Genomic DNA, 16,033 nt, shown 5'->3' on the forward strand with positions numbered 1-16,033 from the left:
CTTGCTGATAACGTAATGGTTATGCTGATTGTGCTACCACTTACCAGACACCAGTAGTAGCAGCAGGCTAAAGACAGGACGTTCCATAGGTATTATATACTATACTTATAGCATACCATTAAAGCCCATAGGTTTTCGTTATTATCGTAAACAGTAAACACTAAACAAAATTTGTCATACTACAACTTGGACTAATATACAAGCTTATTAGTTAATAGTTCATAGTTATTACTTGTTACTTATTTCGTTATTCCTGATGTGTATGTGTATCACCGTCATTACATTAGTGTTTATTTGTATTAATTAATTCCAACTTTCTCAGTTCTCTTTAGTTTCTTAGCGTGTGACAATAATTGTTACATATTATTATGAAAACAAGACTATATCCGTGCCACGACAACTACAACTTGTTGGATACGGGAGTACGAATAATTGCTGACTCGTGATTTCGGTTGTTTACGGAGTACAGGAATCATTACCATTTTCACCAATTTGTACCAAACGATGGTACTGAAAAAGTGACCTTTGCCCTAGAATTTGCACCAACTGTGTCTGTAAGCTACATATCCGTCTCGTTGATGGTTAGGTCATGTCAACATAACGAATCGCATGAGCACCAGCTGTTGCTAAAGATTGACAAACACCTGGTCATAGTGCCTACCTAGGTCTGCAAAGTTTGTTGGCACACAGATACAAAAATAAGTTTCTTATATAATATTGTCTGTGCTAGCGGCAGCAAATGGTTGCCATGAAAAAATTGAATAACAGTCGAGGAGCTGAGCCTGCTGCGGAAGCCAGCGAATCTGTCAAGAAGCTTTACAAGTAAGTTTTAGGGCTCTTTTTTACACTTTTTCAATGTATTTGGTGGACATGGCATTTTATGATATGCATCATATTTATTGTTTACCCTTGTGAAATCCTTATTAGTTGACCATTCTATCATCAACAATTTAATCCTGTTTATAAATAATAATTAATTATGGTAACTATGTTATTTTAAAAAAATAATAATATAATTGCTAGGTATTTTATGTATTTTAAATATAGTTATTAATATATAATGAAAACAACAAATTAATCTATTTGTGTTATTGAATTTCATTTGAAATTAAATACATTCATCAATATGGTATCTTTCGAGTATAATGAAAACTCTATTAATTATGTTTACAGGAGTATAAATGAAGTTTCTCATTTTTTGGATGATCAACGTGGGAGATCTTTGTCTTGCAAAGATCTTTTTACCGCTTCTGTTGATACACAGCGAATAAAATTAAAAAACTATTGTGAAAGAATGATGCTTGCAGATCCATTATGTTATGGCCGAAAAGCTGAAGATATCATGTGGCGTAAAACTTATTATGATGTTTACTCTACCGCTAAAATTTTACGCAAAGTAATAAAATTATTAATATATTATCAGAGAGTCCTGTGGGAATATATCCATTAACTGTAGAGGACTCACCCCCAGATAAAAACCAGTTTTTTGCAGTTTTATCTATAAACTAAACAAATTATTAAAAATCATTTGATTAGTTAAAATATAATGTTGATATCAACGGTTGAAAGGAAAAAAGGCATAAGCGACATTTTTAACGAAAATCGGTTTTTTGCATTAATGCGTAAACTACATAATTCTACATCGATTGTACCCACCCGATTATCGATATCATAATTAATGACAAAGTTATGATTGATAATTAAATAATCGATAGTTGAAGCCTTAAACGCCATCTTTCAAATTAAGGCGTAAATGCCAATAAACGGGCATAAGTGCCAACTATTTTTTTTTATAACGGGTATAAGCGACAAAAAATGAGGCGTAAGCGTCAAATGGCTTAAGCACCGTACTCAAAAAAAATTTTTGGCGTAAGCACCAAAAAAGTTAAAACCAAACTTTTCAGGTAAACAAAAATAACAATCACTATTTTGTATGATGCAAATTTATTTAGAATAGTAATATCTAAAAATTTTGTTCAGGTGAAAATTCAATGAAATTATTTTAAACGGCTTCAAAATTTAAAAAAGTAGAAAAATTCGTTTTTTTGGCTCTCCTGTAAAATTGATAAAATGTCGCTTACGCCCTTTTTCTTTTCAACCGTCGATAAGTCAAAATGTTCAGCAAAATAAACTATAAAATAGGTGTCTTTTTTTTTTTCAAAAATTTACAATAATTTCTTTAGCTTTTTGCAAAAAAAAAATACATGTAGCCCTTATCTGTGTGAGTAATGAAAAAAAAACAGATTTATGATATATTTATTAAAACAGGAGTTATCAACAATGAGTAAATCTTTGCAGGACTCCCTGTATATGTATGTACTGTTGTCAATTTCATAGATATATTATAGTTTGTATAATATTAACAGTAATTTCCTTAAAATATCTATTAAAAATTTGTTTAATTCCAGAATAATGATTGGAGTCACATGGAATTGGCATTAATAGAAAATCATTTTCAGTCAGGCATTGGAAGTTATTATCATTTACTATTCAAATTTCAAGCAGAAATTAAATTCAATAAGCCTGAACTATTCGATTTTTATTTACTGATTAACGATGAAACTGATAATATTGTCAAAAAAGATCATATCACAGTGTTAAAAAAGAATGATACTGGTAACTTAAAAAATTGACATCTAAATTAATAGTTCTATTCAACTTATTCTCTCTAAATTAATTTATTCCAGGTAACAAAGAAGAAGCATCTATGAAACAATTAGTATACCGCTGTTTGATTTGTTTGGGAGATTTGTCACGATATCTGTATGAACTAAACAAACTAGATTTATATTATTCTACAGCTTGTCGGTATTACAAACAAGCATTAAATTATAAACCAGCAAATGGACTCCCGCATAATCAAATTGGACGATTAGCATTATCCAACAAGAAACATTTAGATGCTGTTTACCATTATGTTCGATGGTAACCTATAAATAATAACCTTTGTAGGGTTGTCATAATTTCCTCAAATGGATCCAGAATGGTCAAAAAAACTAATTAACCCTTAACTACACACAATAATAAAATGTTACACTCACCAATCTGGCTTACACAGAAATCAATGTGATAATGTATATTAATTTAGCGTATGCTTATACTAATAAATAAATATTTGAAAAACAATCACCTAAATCAGCCAATTACACACATTAAAATATAATAAGCACCATGTATTTTGTTTATCAACACAAAAATAATGTAAAATGGAATTTATTATGTTGCTACTAACAACAACTGTAACAGATTTCTAACTTTAAAATGTATGATAAAGAAAGATTAGACTAGATTAATTACTTAAAAATTTACTTAATCAAAATAGCAGTAGATGAATGGAATATTTGATATACATGTAGTTAAATATTAAATGAGATAATAATTAATTATTAATTAATTTTTCAACAGCTACCAATTTTCATAGGCGTGCGCACGGGTGCAGCGAATGCTGCTCTCGCTGCATCTGACAATTTATATTGGATTTAGTGGGCTGGTAAAAAATATATGTAATGATATTATAAATATAATATAGAACGAATAATTTTAAACATATTATTGAGTTTATAATTTAAAAATATAAAATGTGTTCAGCGTTATTCAAATGAAAAATAATAATATTATTTTATCAATTCAAGTCTAAAAATAAATGGGTAATATTGGAGAAATTCGACGTACACTAGATTACAGACACTGCAGAAACAACAACAGTCAACAATGACAATTGCGCATTAACCATCCAACCAGTGCAGCGAATTCGGGGGGGAGAACCCCGATTTTTATTAAGGAAATAAGTAGGCTGCTTATTGTTCATTAGGGCCGGTTAAAAATGTATGCTGCACCCGACACAAAATCCTGCGCACGCCTATGCCAATTTTTCTTCTTTTTTAATTGTTTACATGTATTTACACTGATAATTTTTAATGTTAGTAAGTTTTAATATAGGTTTTCATCAAATTCAACTTAAATATATACTCAATACTATAGAAGTAAAATGTATTTTAGTTATTTGTACTTTGATTCAATAAGTGACTGTCCTGATTTATGACAACTCTTAATAATGTAACATTAAAATAACAACAATTAAAAATAACATTTGTATGATAATTTTAATAAGTTTTTTGAAATTTTCTAGTGTTTTTAGTTTTGAACCATTTGAAGGAGGAGAAAAAAACTTATTATTATCATTACAACAACAGTCTGAAGCAGTCGGAAACATATTTTTAGAAAAAATGTTTTCTGTTTTTTATTTATGGTATACTGGAGAAAAAGATAGTGGACCAGAATTAGATAAAGTAAATTTTACTTCCTACTTTATTGATCTAATAACATATAATACATACAATATAAAGCATGTCACAATTACCTTTACAGATATATTCTAGCATTATAAGCTTACTACAAAATTTTGCTGATTTTAAGAACAAAATTAATACAGCCGATAAAAAAAATGAAATAAATAAAGATGATACCTTAACACCTTCAGTTAAGGATACTATACAATTTTTATCTACTAATGAAAATGTTTTCAAGATTGTTGTTATCATAATAGCATGCTTAAACAAGTTACATAAAGAAGGTAATGCTGATTAAATTTTATAATTTATATCTTATTAAGTAGCGCAATTTATTGTGTTCAAAAATATTTATTTTTTTTTATATAACATTTTAATTATATTAAAAATTTGTACTATGCCACTGTGATCTTCTTAATTTAGTATTGTAGTGCCCTGAAAAAATTAATTATAACCTAACCAATGCGGACAGTCATGTAACATGTTAGTAATGATTGACTATAAGCCTCAGTGGTCACATGGCTGTCAATGTGTTGAAGAAGTAATACCCGAATATGTTGTCACCATTTTACAAGTGTGTTACAGCAAATTTTATTCTCGGCAGATCGTGTTTAACTCCATTAGTTTAAAATTTAGAGTAAATAAATTTCTTAGGTAATATTATCTAGGCATAGGCTTTTTATATATTTTGATTTTAAATTGAGTTTGAGTATTTTAAAATTCTAAATTGTTTGTATATTTTAAAATACTCATAATTAGTTTTAAAATTATAACATCAAAAAAAAATAAAAAATAAAAAATCAGTATATATAAACAGCTAGTTTTATACAACCTCCAGTCAAGTGCCATTAGTGGGTGGCTTCTTACTCATGTACTCATGTATTATATGTAACCCTTATCAAATATGCTAATTGTGCATAATTGTACAGATTGTATATATTATTGTGTAAATAAAAAAAAATAAAAAAATTATAACATGATAAAATGCCTATAACATTGGCTAGATAATAATCTCACCTTTAAATTTTGTGAAGTCAATTCATTTAATATTTTAAATTATCAGAGCTAAATATGATCTGCTAAACATAAAATTTGACTTGTTTCACAATATTGTAAAATGAGAAGACATGCAGGTATCACATCTTATAATTACATTTATTAAAATTTCGATTTTAGAATTATTCTAATCCATATTTTCAGATTTTTTTACTATTAATAAGTGACTTGTAGTGATAAAAACTTTTATTTTAAAACGAAGAACCTTTTTTACTCCAAAATATTTATCAGATGATTTTGATGTATCTAAACAGTGGCGCACAGAGGTATTTTAAGAGCACATACAGTTAAAAAAAGTTAGCCACCGACCCACCCAATTTTTTATTTATAACAAATATTTTTGCTTATTATTCACTGTAATTCAAAGAAATAAATAAGTATAAACTACAGTTTATGTTTTAAATTTTTTAATTTCCCTGTGAAACCTGCAGTAGTACACACCCACCCCCCTCGAGAACACATGCAATTGCATTCCTTGCTAACGTGTCAGGGTGCCACTGTATCTAAATCTAAATTCTAATACGTAGTTTCTGAGTTTTTATAATGATTGTACTAAGAATAATAATCCTTATAAATGGTTTAACAAAAATATGTTAACTCTATCATATGTTATTACATATTTAGGTGTGTAGAATTTATTATACTTGGGTCGTTTTTAAAAATTATTTATATTGATAAATCATCATTAATTACTAACATTTTAACATTATCCAAACTCTCATATCTACCTAGCGCATTATTATAAATATGTTATCCTTGGTACCCAAAATTATATAACTCACTCAAATTTTGATTCAGAAACATCAAAATTCTTTAAAAAAAAATACCTGCTGAATATTTAAAAGTGAAAAAAACTTCTGTATCAGAAGTTTGTATCATTACAAGACGCTTAAGTGGTACAAAAAATCTCAAATTTAAAAATAATATGGTCAGGTACTCAAGTGTATTTAAAAATTCCAAAAATCAAAACTTTAATGTATATATTTATACACAATTTAAGTATAAAAATGAGGCGAGCATGCTTTAAAAATCACTTTGTTTATATAAATGTTGTTATTGCATTCAAATTTAAGCCCTAACATTAATTGTTTTCCTCTATTAAAGCCCTTACAATTTTTTAAAGTGTCTAATAAATAAAATTTTTTCTAGAATCTAAATGCATCCCAAAAGCGGAATTATTTTTTTTATCATTAATGGAACATTTAATTGGTCAAAGTGTAACTTACTGTGTAAAAAACTTGCCGCTGTTAGTTAATCCTAATATAGATCATGTAAAATTAAACCGCCGACGTCGTAGACGTGGTTTTAGACAAAATTATTCTCCAGATTCTCAAGAATGGAGTGGAGGTTAGTATTTAATAATTAATATATTTTAGATTTAATAGTTGTAAATATGTTAATAATAAAATATCATAGTAAATGATCATAATATGAATTTGTATTAATTTTTTTTTAAACAAAACTGTATAATAATTAGATGAAGCAGAAAGTGTAATAAGTCCTGACGATGAATGTGATGAAAGTGATGAAAGTGAAGAAGAGATGTTAATATATGATATGAAGAGACCCAATAATGACAAGTCAAAAAATGGTTTGCATTAAGAATATTGATTGTTACTTTCTAAATTCTAAATAAATGTATTGTTGTTAATTTTAATACAGAATCTGATGGATCAAATGACAGTGGTACATCATCATATGGTTGTGAAAATAAAAATAATCCAAAATCTCCATTATTAAACTTACCATTTATTGAAGCTATAAAGGTATTGTTTATTTTTTATTTTATTTTTTATTTTTTTATAATTGTTACTATTTACTATATTTTAGATATATTTTGATTGGATTCAACCAAAAATAGATTCCATAAATCCTGAAACTTCAGTTGAATTCTTTAACAATACTGTTACACTTTTAAATTACTTGTCTCAAGCTAATATTGAATTAGACATTGAAACCAATCAGTATATATTACCAGAAGAAATGCATTTACGTGGTATGACTGTTTTTTCTAAGTCTAAAAAGCATTGTGGAGAATATGATGGCAATATTTGTTCTAAAAATGAGGTAGGCAATATTTTTCAAGCATAATGCTTTCATATTCTATATATCAAAATACTTTTATGTATAATCTATTAACATATCTGTTTAAGAAAGAACCTACATAGTTAATTTTGAAACTGACAAACCAGTTTATTGCTTAGTAGAGTCTAACCATATTTAACAAAAACTAATCCTTACTAAAGTAGCACAAGTACTTTTATGAAAGTTATTCAATTTTCTCTGTTTCACACATATCAGTTGTTAAAAGCTACCATTCTCCATATTTCCAGGTTGAATTTTTGTAATTATACAGTTAAAATTAAGGATTTTTTATTTATTTATTTATTAATTAACTAATTATTATAATAATGTAATTATCCTCAAATTATAGTATTTAAAAAAAGTTACAAAATGTATTATGTAGTATAAGTTTGATTTTAGTTTAACATTTTGAGATGATTTATTTAATAGTGCATGAAACCGAAATTGATAAAATGAAAATATTGTGTTTCCCTTGTTGTGTATATATTTTATAATAACCACACTGAATATTTTAAGTGATAACAGAACAAAATCTACTGGCCAACTAACTATGAATCATCCAAAATTAATAGATTTTTGGATTTTAGATTCAGAGCGGAGCGATGAATGTATTGATTTTACCATGATGTGTGTTTTTATTTTTATTTTTATTTTTTTTTTTTTGTGTCTGTCATCACATTTTAGGGCAGAAAAAATGCTTCGATTTTTTTACTTCAAAAAGTGAATCTAGTTGGTACTTTGGGGGGTCAAAAGTAAAAAAATTCTTAATACTTTTCTAAATAATCGAGAAAAACAAACTAAAAATTAAGGGAAAAACGGTAAATTTTGGTTTTTGATGTAACTTTAAAACAAATGACCATAGGTACATGAAATCTTCACCGAATGTTTATATAAGTATATTCTATCCACCATGCAATTTTCAAAAATGTTCGACTTAAGTTGAACTATTCATAGGCATTTGAAATTTTCAATCATTATTAGTTTTTTTTTAAATTAATATCGATAAAAATGTATTTGTTAAGCAGAAAAGCTTGAAAATTTAATAGAAGGCTCTTAAAATATTGTTACAATAGCAGTTGAAAAATAAAAGAAATTCATAGTCACAATTTTTTTTTATAAGGATTCAAAGTTTGAATTTTGACAAAATACGTAAAAATCACAAAAATTCACAAAATATTTTAAGCTAGAAATTCATAAAAAATTTTCTTTTTAAATATAAGATTTGAAAATTTAATACAAGATTCCTTACAAGTTTTTCAATCTTTATCACAAATAAAAAGTCCACCGGAAATTCAAATTTAATTTTTATGAGCATTTGAAATTTAAATTTTTACAACATTGGATTTTCACTTTTAGCGATTTCCTTATTTTGGTGTAACTCTAAAACAAATACCGCAGATACTTGATATTTTCACTGAATGTTTATATAGGCATTTTCTATATTTGATAAAATTCTCAAAATATTTAGATTTGTTTTGAGCTGTTTACTGACATTTTAATTTTTCAACTTTTTATTTTTTTTTTCTATAAATATCGATAAAAATTTATGTGTTCGGTAAAAAAGCTTGAATATTTAATACAAGGCTTCTAACACATCGTAACAATAGCAGTTAAAAAATATTAAAAATATATAGTCACAATTTTTTTTTTTATAAGCATTTAAAGTTCAAATTTTGACTAAAACGTAAAAATTACGGCAATTTTCAAATTATTTTAAGCTAGAAATTCATTAAACATTTCCTTTTATATCTTAGAATTTAAAATTTTATATAAGGCTCCTAACATATTTTTACAAAATAGCAGGTGAAAAATAAAAGATATATATTAGCACAATTTTTTTTTTACAAGCATTCAAAGTTTGAATTTTGACAACATGTGTAAAAATTCGCAAATTATTTTAAACTATAAATTCATAAAAAAATTTCTTTTTAAATCGAAGATTTGAAAATTTTTAATAATCTAACAGATAAACCGTCTTCGCTCAGAATCGTTTTTCGTATACAATGATATAATATCATTGGATTCAAATTTAATTCCATCCATTACAGTAACCCATTTGTAACCTACAACTGTACAGCAGATCGACATCCACGACTTACCAGCCTTTTTATTTTTAAAGCCTCACAATAAATCAAAATATGATGACATGGTTCAATAAAATTAATTTACCATACCTTTTAAAGACTTACTATTGCAAAACCATTAAATTACATAAATACTTAGTGTATTTAAAGTGTTAAATAAATCTTCCTTAGATAATAATAATTATCATTCACTTTGTATTATAGGGAATGGTTCGATTAATACATATATTACATTGTGCAGAAGAGATAGCATCCAACAATGTATTATTCACATATGACAAGATCAAAAAATGGTTTTCAATATGTGGTTCATTAAAACAAGTTAGTATCAATATATTTTTTTTAAGTATAAGTTATTCATTCGCATACTTCTCAATCAATAAAAACATTTCTAAATTATTGGAATATTAAACTATTAATTACCCTAATGTATACACAGTAGCGTATTTAGAGGGGTTTAACACCCCCCCCCCCCAAATGTATGGTTAATACAGGTGGTTACTAATCAGAATTTAAGTAGGAGTGTTGAAATATTAATTATTTTTTGTTCCTCCCCCCCAAATGAATTTCTATATACGCCACTGTGTGTGTATATACTAATATTACATTTATATGATAAAATATAAGTTAGTAATTATCTATTATAATTATAAAATAGAATATTTTAGATTCTGAGTGAAGCAATGAATGTATCAATTTTACATGTGTGTTTTTCACCTGTTTTGTATCTAAATATACTATACAATACACACGAATAATAGTTGAAAAAATACTTCGATTTTCAACCTTGATGGTGGTTTCTGATAGCACATTATAACTAGTTGATACTTTTAAAATGTCCTGTAATTTGAAAAGTGTTGACATAAACAAAACAAATTAAGAAAAAATGGTAATTTTATAGAAAACATGTTTTCAACAAATTATCTTATTTTATTTTCTACGGTATTATTTTGAACATATTTTGTAAAAATATATAAAAACAAATTTTATTGTTAAAAATGTATAAAATTTCCAATTTTTTAGTTAAGCTGGGTGACTTAGTATAAGCTCCATTATAATTTTCAAACTGAATCAAACAATTTGATAGGTATACATTTTATAATAATACTATATTTTTGACAAATACTATAATACTGAAATAAATTATCAATGCATTATAAATATATAAAACACATCTCATAGGATTGGCTCATGGGCTGTCTTCGTTCAGAATCGTTATTCATATACAATGATATATTATTGAATTCAAATTGAATACATCATCCATTATAATGAACTACTTGACACCTATACCATACAGCGGTTCCCACTTTTCTGTCTATTTGCTACCTATTTAATTTGTATCAAACTTTTTTTTCATTAAAATCAAAAATTTAATTTCTATTGATTTTCATTGATTTAAAACATTTAATCCGTTTTACAAATCACAAACAATTGTATATCATACTTGGAATTTTATCAATTTGTTTTTTCACTGTTAAACCTCTAAATATTAGATATTCTCGGTTACTGAAAATGTGTCCGCTACTCGAAAGTATTTGTTAGGGACGGGTTCTTTGTACTCTTTTACAAACATATATTTTTTTTTAAATATTTAATCAAACCGTAAACAAAAATCTATTGTTAATTAAATAATGATATATTTAAAATAATGTAGTCATTGAATTAATCAACACAATATAGTGGTCGTAAAGTGCTGGCTTATAAAGAAAACAACTATGTAAATGTAACAGAGTAGTTGAGCACCTATATCCCAGATTAAAAAAAAAAACATGTCTAACAGTATTTCAGTAGAGTTTATAAAAGTAGCAAAAGGTTTTTCTTTTTTTTTCGCTTTCTGCCCTCTAAAAAATACGACATTTACTGCGACAAACGAAAGCGCGAGATTGGAATAGCTAAGTCTTTCTTGTAAATATTCATGAGACTTTATAGAAGATAAAAACTAAAATATACATTATATACATATATATATATATATATTATATTATAAAGAAAAAACAAGAAAGAAAACCTGCCCTTTTCACAGGGTATATAATGTATATTGAGTAAAATCCACCCCTAGCTGTTGCAACACAATAAAGCAGTTTGAAGATGTTGAAAGCGGATCTCGCCAATAACGATTCCAACGGCGTAGTCGGGTTTATATTATATCTTATACTTTCTTCTTTCTCTTAAGTTTCCCTTTTCTCTCTTTCTTCCCTTTACGAGCTTTGCAGCTACAAAGTGATCCGGGAGGGATATGTCACCCTCGCCAGAGCCGTCAAAGTTTTTATGACCGTCGACCCGCCCCTTGTGTAGCAGGGGAGGCATAACTGTAATAGCTGGCATGCGGAGTCCCAATATTACGCTCCTTACGCGTTTTATGGGTTTATTTATTGCGTCCTCTAAAACTCTTATTAACAATGTCTCGCACACAAACGACTGCGGCAGGGTTGTTAAATCTTTTCTTTATTGGAACTTCTGCTCTTTTATGCCCTCCTCCCTCGTATTCACTTTCACAATGAAAATTAATTGTAAGAGCTCGCGTTTAAGACCTAAACTTATATTGACCAGTGACACACTATACAACTATCGCCAGCCAATTGAACAATTTATTGTGGTACTTTTATGTTTTATGGTTCAAATATAGTTTTAAAATAGGTACACGTATTTTATTAAAAGAAATGCTGGTTAAATAATAAAATAAATTACCATGTTTTAAAATTACTATAAGTACTTTGGTATAGAATAAAATAATAAAGATATCGTCAAAAATTATTTTGCTCAAGTATCTTGTAAAAATAAATAAATGGAATACGTTTTTGTATAATTTAATATTATGTTAGTAAATAGATAAAGGTAATACTCGCCGTTTCTAAATAATACAACTAAAAAAAAATTTGGATAAAAGCCTTAAGTATTATAAAGTTAAAAGTATTTAATATATTAAAAAACAACACTCTTAGAAAATTAAATCAATTATTTTGTGAACAAAAATCTAATACTGATAAACTATACATATATTACTCGATGTTACAAAACAAAATATCTTCAATCAATATAAGTACCCCACGTTAATAACTGTTGTCATTGCATTTCTATTTTCTGAATAATATAAAAAAAAGAATAATTAACGTATTATATTTTTTAGCAAAAATAAATCACTTAAAAAAACAATAAAATACCAATTAGCATTTCAAAGTATACAGATGTTAACACTTAAATGAAAACATTAAGTAAGTCTAAGGTAGGACATAACACATAAAGAAGTATAAACTGTATTTGTTTATTCTTTGAGAGTTAAATTTCAATGAAATAAAATGTACCCTTGCTTCAGCCTCGGGGGATGAAAGAATCACAAGAATCCCATCTCCTTTTCCTATTTAGTATAGCGTAATAGCTTTAGGAAGCGGGAGAGAGAAGCGAGCAAAAGCTCCGGCACGGCGTTGTGCGGGCATGTCACCGTTGGCCGATCCGGTGATAGAATGGAGGTTGGGAAATTTATAACCGTAAAGCTTTGAGGTTAGGGGTCGTAAGGGAGCCCTTTTGCCGAGCGTTTAACCGTATTCCATTATCGTCGTACGGTCTGCCGGTTTTATGACTATATTCGAGGGACGATAAAAGATTCCAGACGTATTAAATACGGTCGACAAAACGGAAACTAGAATGAACATGGACTCGAATCGCAGACGACGGTTTTATCGTCTTCACTCTGCTATAATAGTAGTAGTAGTAGTAGTAGAGGGGTGACGGGAATCGTAATTTCAGAGCAATTCTGGTGGAACGTTATAACCGTTGAAAACAAATAAACCGAACGTCGTCGTCGTCATAAGACATTTTCATTTTATCATCGTACCGCTCGTGTACCTCTACCTATTTATACTCTATTTTATTTTCGTGTTTTCTTATAGACCGACGAAAAATCATTAAAGGACGCAAAACGAGACAAACAACACGTGATGGGTCAACTGTGGCTCCGATCGGAAGTGGACAATCTGGAGTACAAAATGAAACACTACTCTTCAAGAAAAAAGTCATTGCCCACGTGCATCGTGATCGATACAGATGCATTGATTAATTATTCGTCGATAATCAAGAAACTCGTTAACAGCACCAATTTTATTGTAGTAGTACCCGCAATCGGTATGAACTTGACACTTTGAACGAATTAATTATTTGTTTATATTAATTGTTAACATATTTAGTTTGTTTGTTATTTATTTTATAATTATTATTATTGTTTTAGTAATATCGGCATTAGATGAGCAAAAGAAATTAAGCAAAGAAGTCAGACTGACTATACGTTGGTTAGAAATTCAGTTGCAAGAGGGAAACTGCAACTTAAAATCCCAAGGAATACATGAATCACTACCTATTAAACTAGACAGTCCACCGAAATTGAGCAAAGAAATTTGGCAAGCTATAATTACTTTAATAATTTAATTACTTCAAAGTTTCTGTCAATATATTTATGGTGTTTTTTGTTATGTATACAGCAATTTCAAACATATTTTGGAATGTTGCAACTATTTTACAGAAGAATATGGTGAGAATACAGGACTAGTTACGTTAATTACAGGGTCAGACGACCTATTGGAGTCATCCGAGCTCATGGAAATGGCTAAATCAGTCAGTGAGTAATTGTTTTTGTTTAAAATTAATATTTTTAAATGTTAGGTAAATGATCGATAATTTATGAGTATATATGTCTAAAAATTATTTTTAGAAATCAATATCGAACACATTAAGACATTCCAATTCCAATTAAAAACAGCGAAAAATAAAGGATGAAACATGGTTTTGGTTTAAAATATTGATATTTTTATTGTTCACTCAATGGTGCATCAATGTATACAATGACGAGAATTTGGTTATCAATCACACCGCGCTGTTTTGAACACGTGAACCAGATTTAATTTCGGGAAAATTGAAGACCTCGATTGACTTACTTTTTACATCCGTTACGAATATAATATAATATAAATCAAGGTTAAATCCAAAAACAAGAAATGTTTTTATTATTATTATTTTTATTGTGTTGTACACTTGCATATGATATTATTATGTAAAGATAATCTCAAGGTATAAAATGTTGTATACCTGACCAACAATGATCATTCAACAACTGTTCATTACAACGACAATGCCCATCTACCCTCGTTATACTTATGTGTATTGGTAATCGCGTTGGTATACCTATAATTTTTTTGTTTTATAAATTTCCTTTTTTTTATATAACTAATACATTTGAATGTAATCAATGGTATGTTGCTTAACTCTATACAATTCCCCCACGAAATACAAATATTGTTTTATTTACATTTCTTTCTAAGGTTTTTGTTTTCATTTTATAGTTCTTATTTTCAAACAATTAAATATAGATATAATAATGCATGTAGAAACCCAGCTTGTTTATCTTTTTCATTATTTACCCACCTGAACCTCTATTCAAAATACGGCGATTATTCTAACGTCGTTTTTCATTTTTCGGAGTGTGCGGGTACAGCGGCACTCGTTGTTTATCCAATGTTCCTGTAGCATGTTTATCCAGAGGAAAACGATTTTTGAAAAGTGTTTACCGACCGGAAGTTAAGTACTCTTAGAGCCGACGTACAAAGTTACCGGCCGTGGTTGTAGTGGCTATGTAGTGTGTATTATACTCATCAAGCCCTGGATCGCAGCCTGCAGCTATGCCAACACTATAAACTGGCGAACACGTGTGCCACGATTTGTTTCGCCGCCAGAGATGAGCAAGCTAAATTAATGGGATGAATATCGGTCATGCGGATGAGCTAGATGACGAGTGGATGGGACGGGTCTAGAGGAGATGAGATGCTCAATCGCGACGTCTCAATAATAACGACGGTGCTGGTGGTGGTTTTGTGTTTTTTTTTCACATCTACCCTGGCCATTATCGTATTACAAAAGGCACGACGGCGGTTCGTATACACGCAGCGGTGGTGATGTATATTTGTATAAAGTAGAGTAGACTGTATATGCGAATATAAATGTATTGTACGCGTGTATTGGAGTTAGGTGTACACATGGGGAGCGTCGCGCGTTGTGTAATAATAATAATAATTAGAACGAGAGAGGAGGGTGCAGCCGGTGTGCGTATACACGCCTCAAACCGTACACGCATATATACTCACGGGGTCGAGCCACCCCTTTTTTCGTAATTGTTTGCCACGCCGAATAAATAAATATATATATATATGGGTACTGCACAATAAGGTTTTTCCCCCTCTATATATAGCTATCTGTTAATCCGTTATATTTATTATTCCCCGTCGTCGTCGCGGTACTACAACTGCACGGCTATATAGTTTAATACGCCATTAGCGTTCAATTCGCGTGTGTGCGACGAGGGTTTATGTACATATTATATTATATTGTGTGTGTGTGTTTTTTTTTTTCATTTTTCACCCCATTCGCTTTGCGGCCGCCCGGGGTGGGTGGAAAATGAAACGGGGCGCACACGCCCGGCGCGGATAATCCGCGGGATTAATGTCAACAATATTATTCCGCGGCAGTCCGTGC

General features: G+C 29.0%; 1 protein-coding gene across 2 annotated transcripts; it reads left to right on the plus strand.

Moving 5' to 3' along the window:
- Window positions 1–63: 63 nt before the first annotated feature.
- Window positions 64–14,895, plus strand: Smg5 (Smg5 nonsense mediated mRNA decay factor). Of its 2 annotated transcripts, XM_089220035.1 has the most exons (16): window positions 64–665; window positions 731–822; window positions 1,174–1,396; window positions 2,409–2,616; window positions 2,688–2,925; window positions 4,130–4,289; window positions 4,369–4,573; window positions 6,495–6,692; window positions 6,823–6,936; window positions 7,008–7,111; window positions 7,176–7,412; window positions 9,719–9,835; window positions 13,405–13,636; window positions 13,740–13,908; window positions 13,990–14,126; window positions 14,220–14,895. In XM_089220035.1, exons 2-16 carry the CDS (start codon window positions 740–742, stop codon window positions 14,282–14,284), a joined length of 2,490 nt encoding a protein of 829 aa, XP_089076161.1. In that variant the 5' UTR covers window positions 64–665; window positions 731–739; the 3' UTR covers window positions 14,285–14,895. The 2 variants fall into 2 exon arrangements, with proteins under 2 accessions (XP_089076161.1, XP_089076160.1); XM_089220034.1 differs by having other exon boundaries at window positions 64–822.
- Window positions 14,896–16,033: the final 1,138 nt, after the last annotated feature.

The sequence above is a fragment of the Diuraphis noxia genome, unplaced genomic scaffold (assembly GCF_037042655.1).
Source record: "Diuraphis noxia isolate RWA-SAM2 unplaced genomic scaffold, SU_Dnox_SAM2 contig0002, whole genome shotgun sequence".
NCBI lineage: Eukaryota > Metazoa > Arthropoda > Insecta > Hemiptera > Aphididae > Diuraphis > Diuraphis noxia.

Bases quoted from the DNA above. Each gene is read 5' to 3' on its own strand.
- Smg5 (XM_089220034.1), top strand. From the start codon at position 740: ATGGTTGCCATGAAAAAATTGAATAACAGTCGAGGAGCTGAGCCTGCT. The intron at 6,937-7,007 runs GTTTGCATTAAG...ATTTTAATACAG, and splicing joins TAATGACAAGTCAAAAAATG to AATCTGATGGATCAAATGAC. The intron at 7,413-9,718 runs GTAGGCAATATT...TTTGTATTATAG, and splicing joins ATATTTGTTCTAAAAATGAG to GGAATGGTTCGATTAATACA.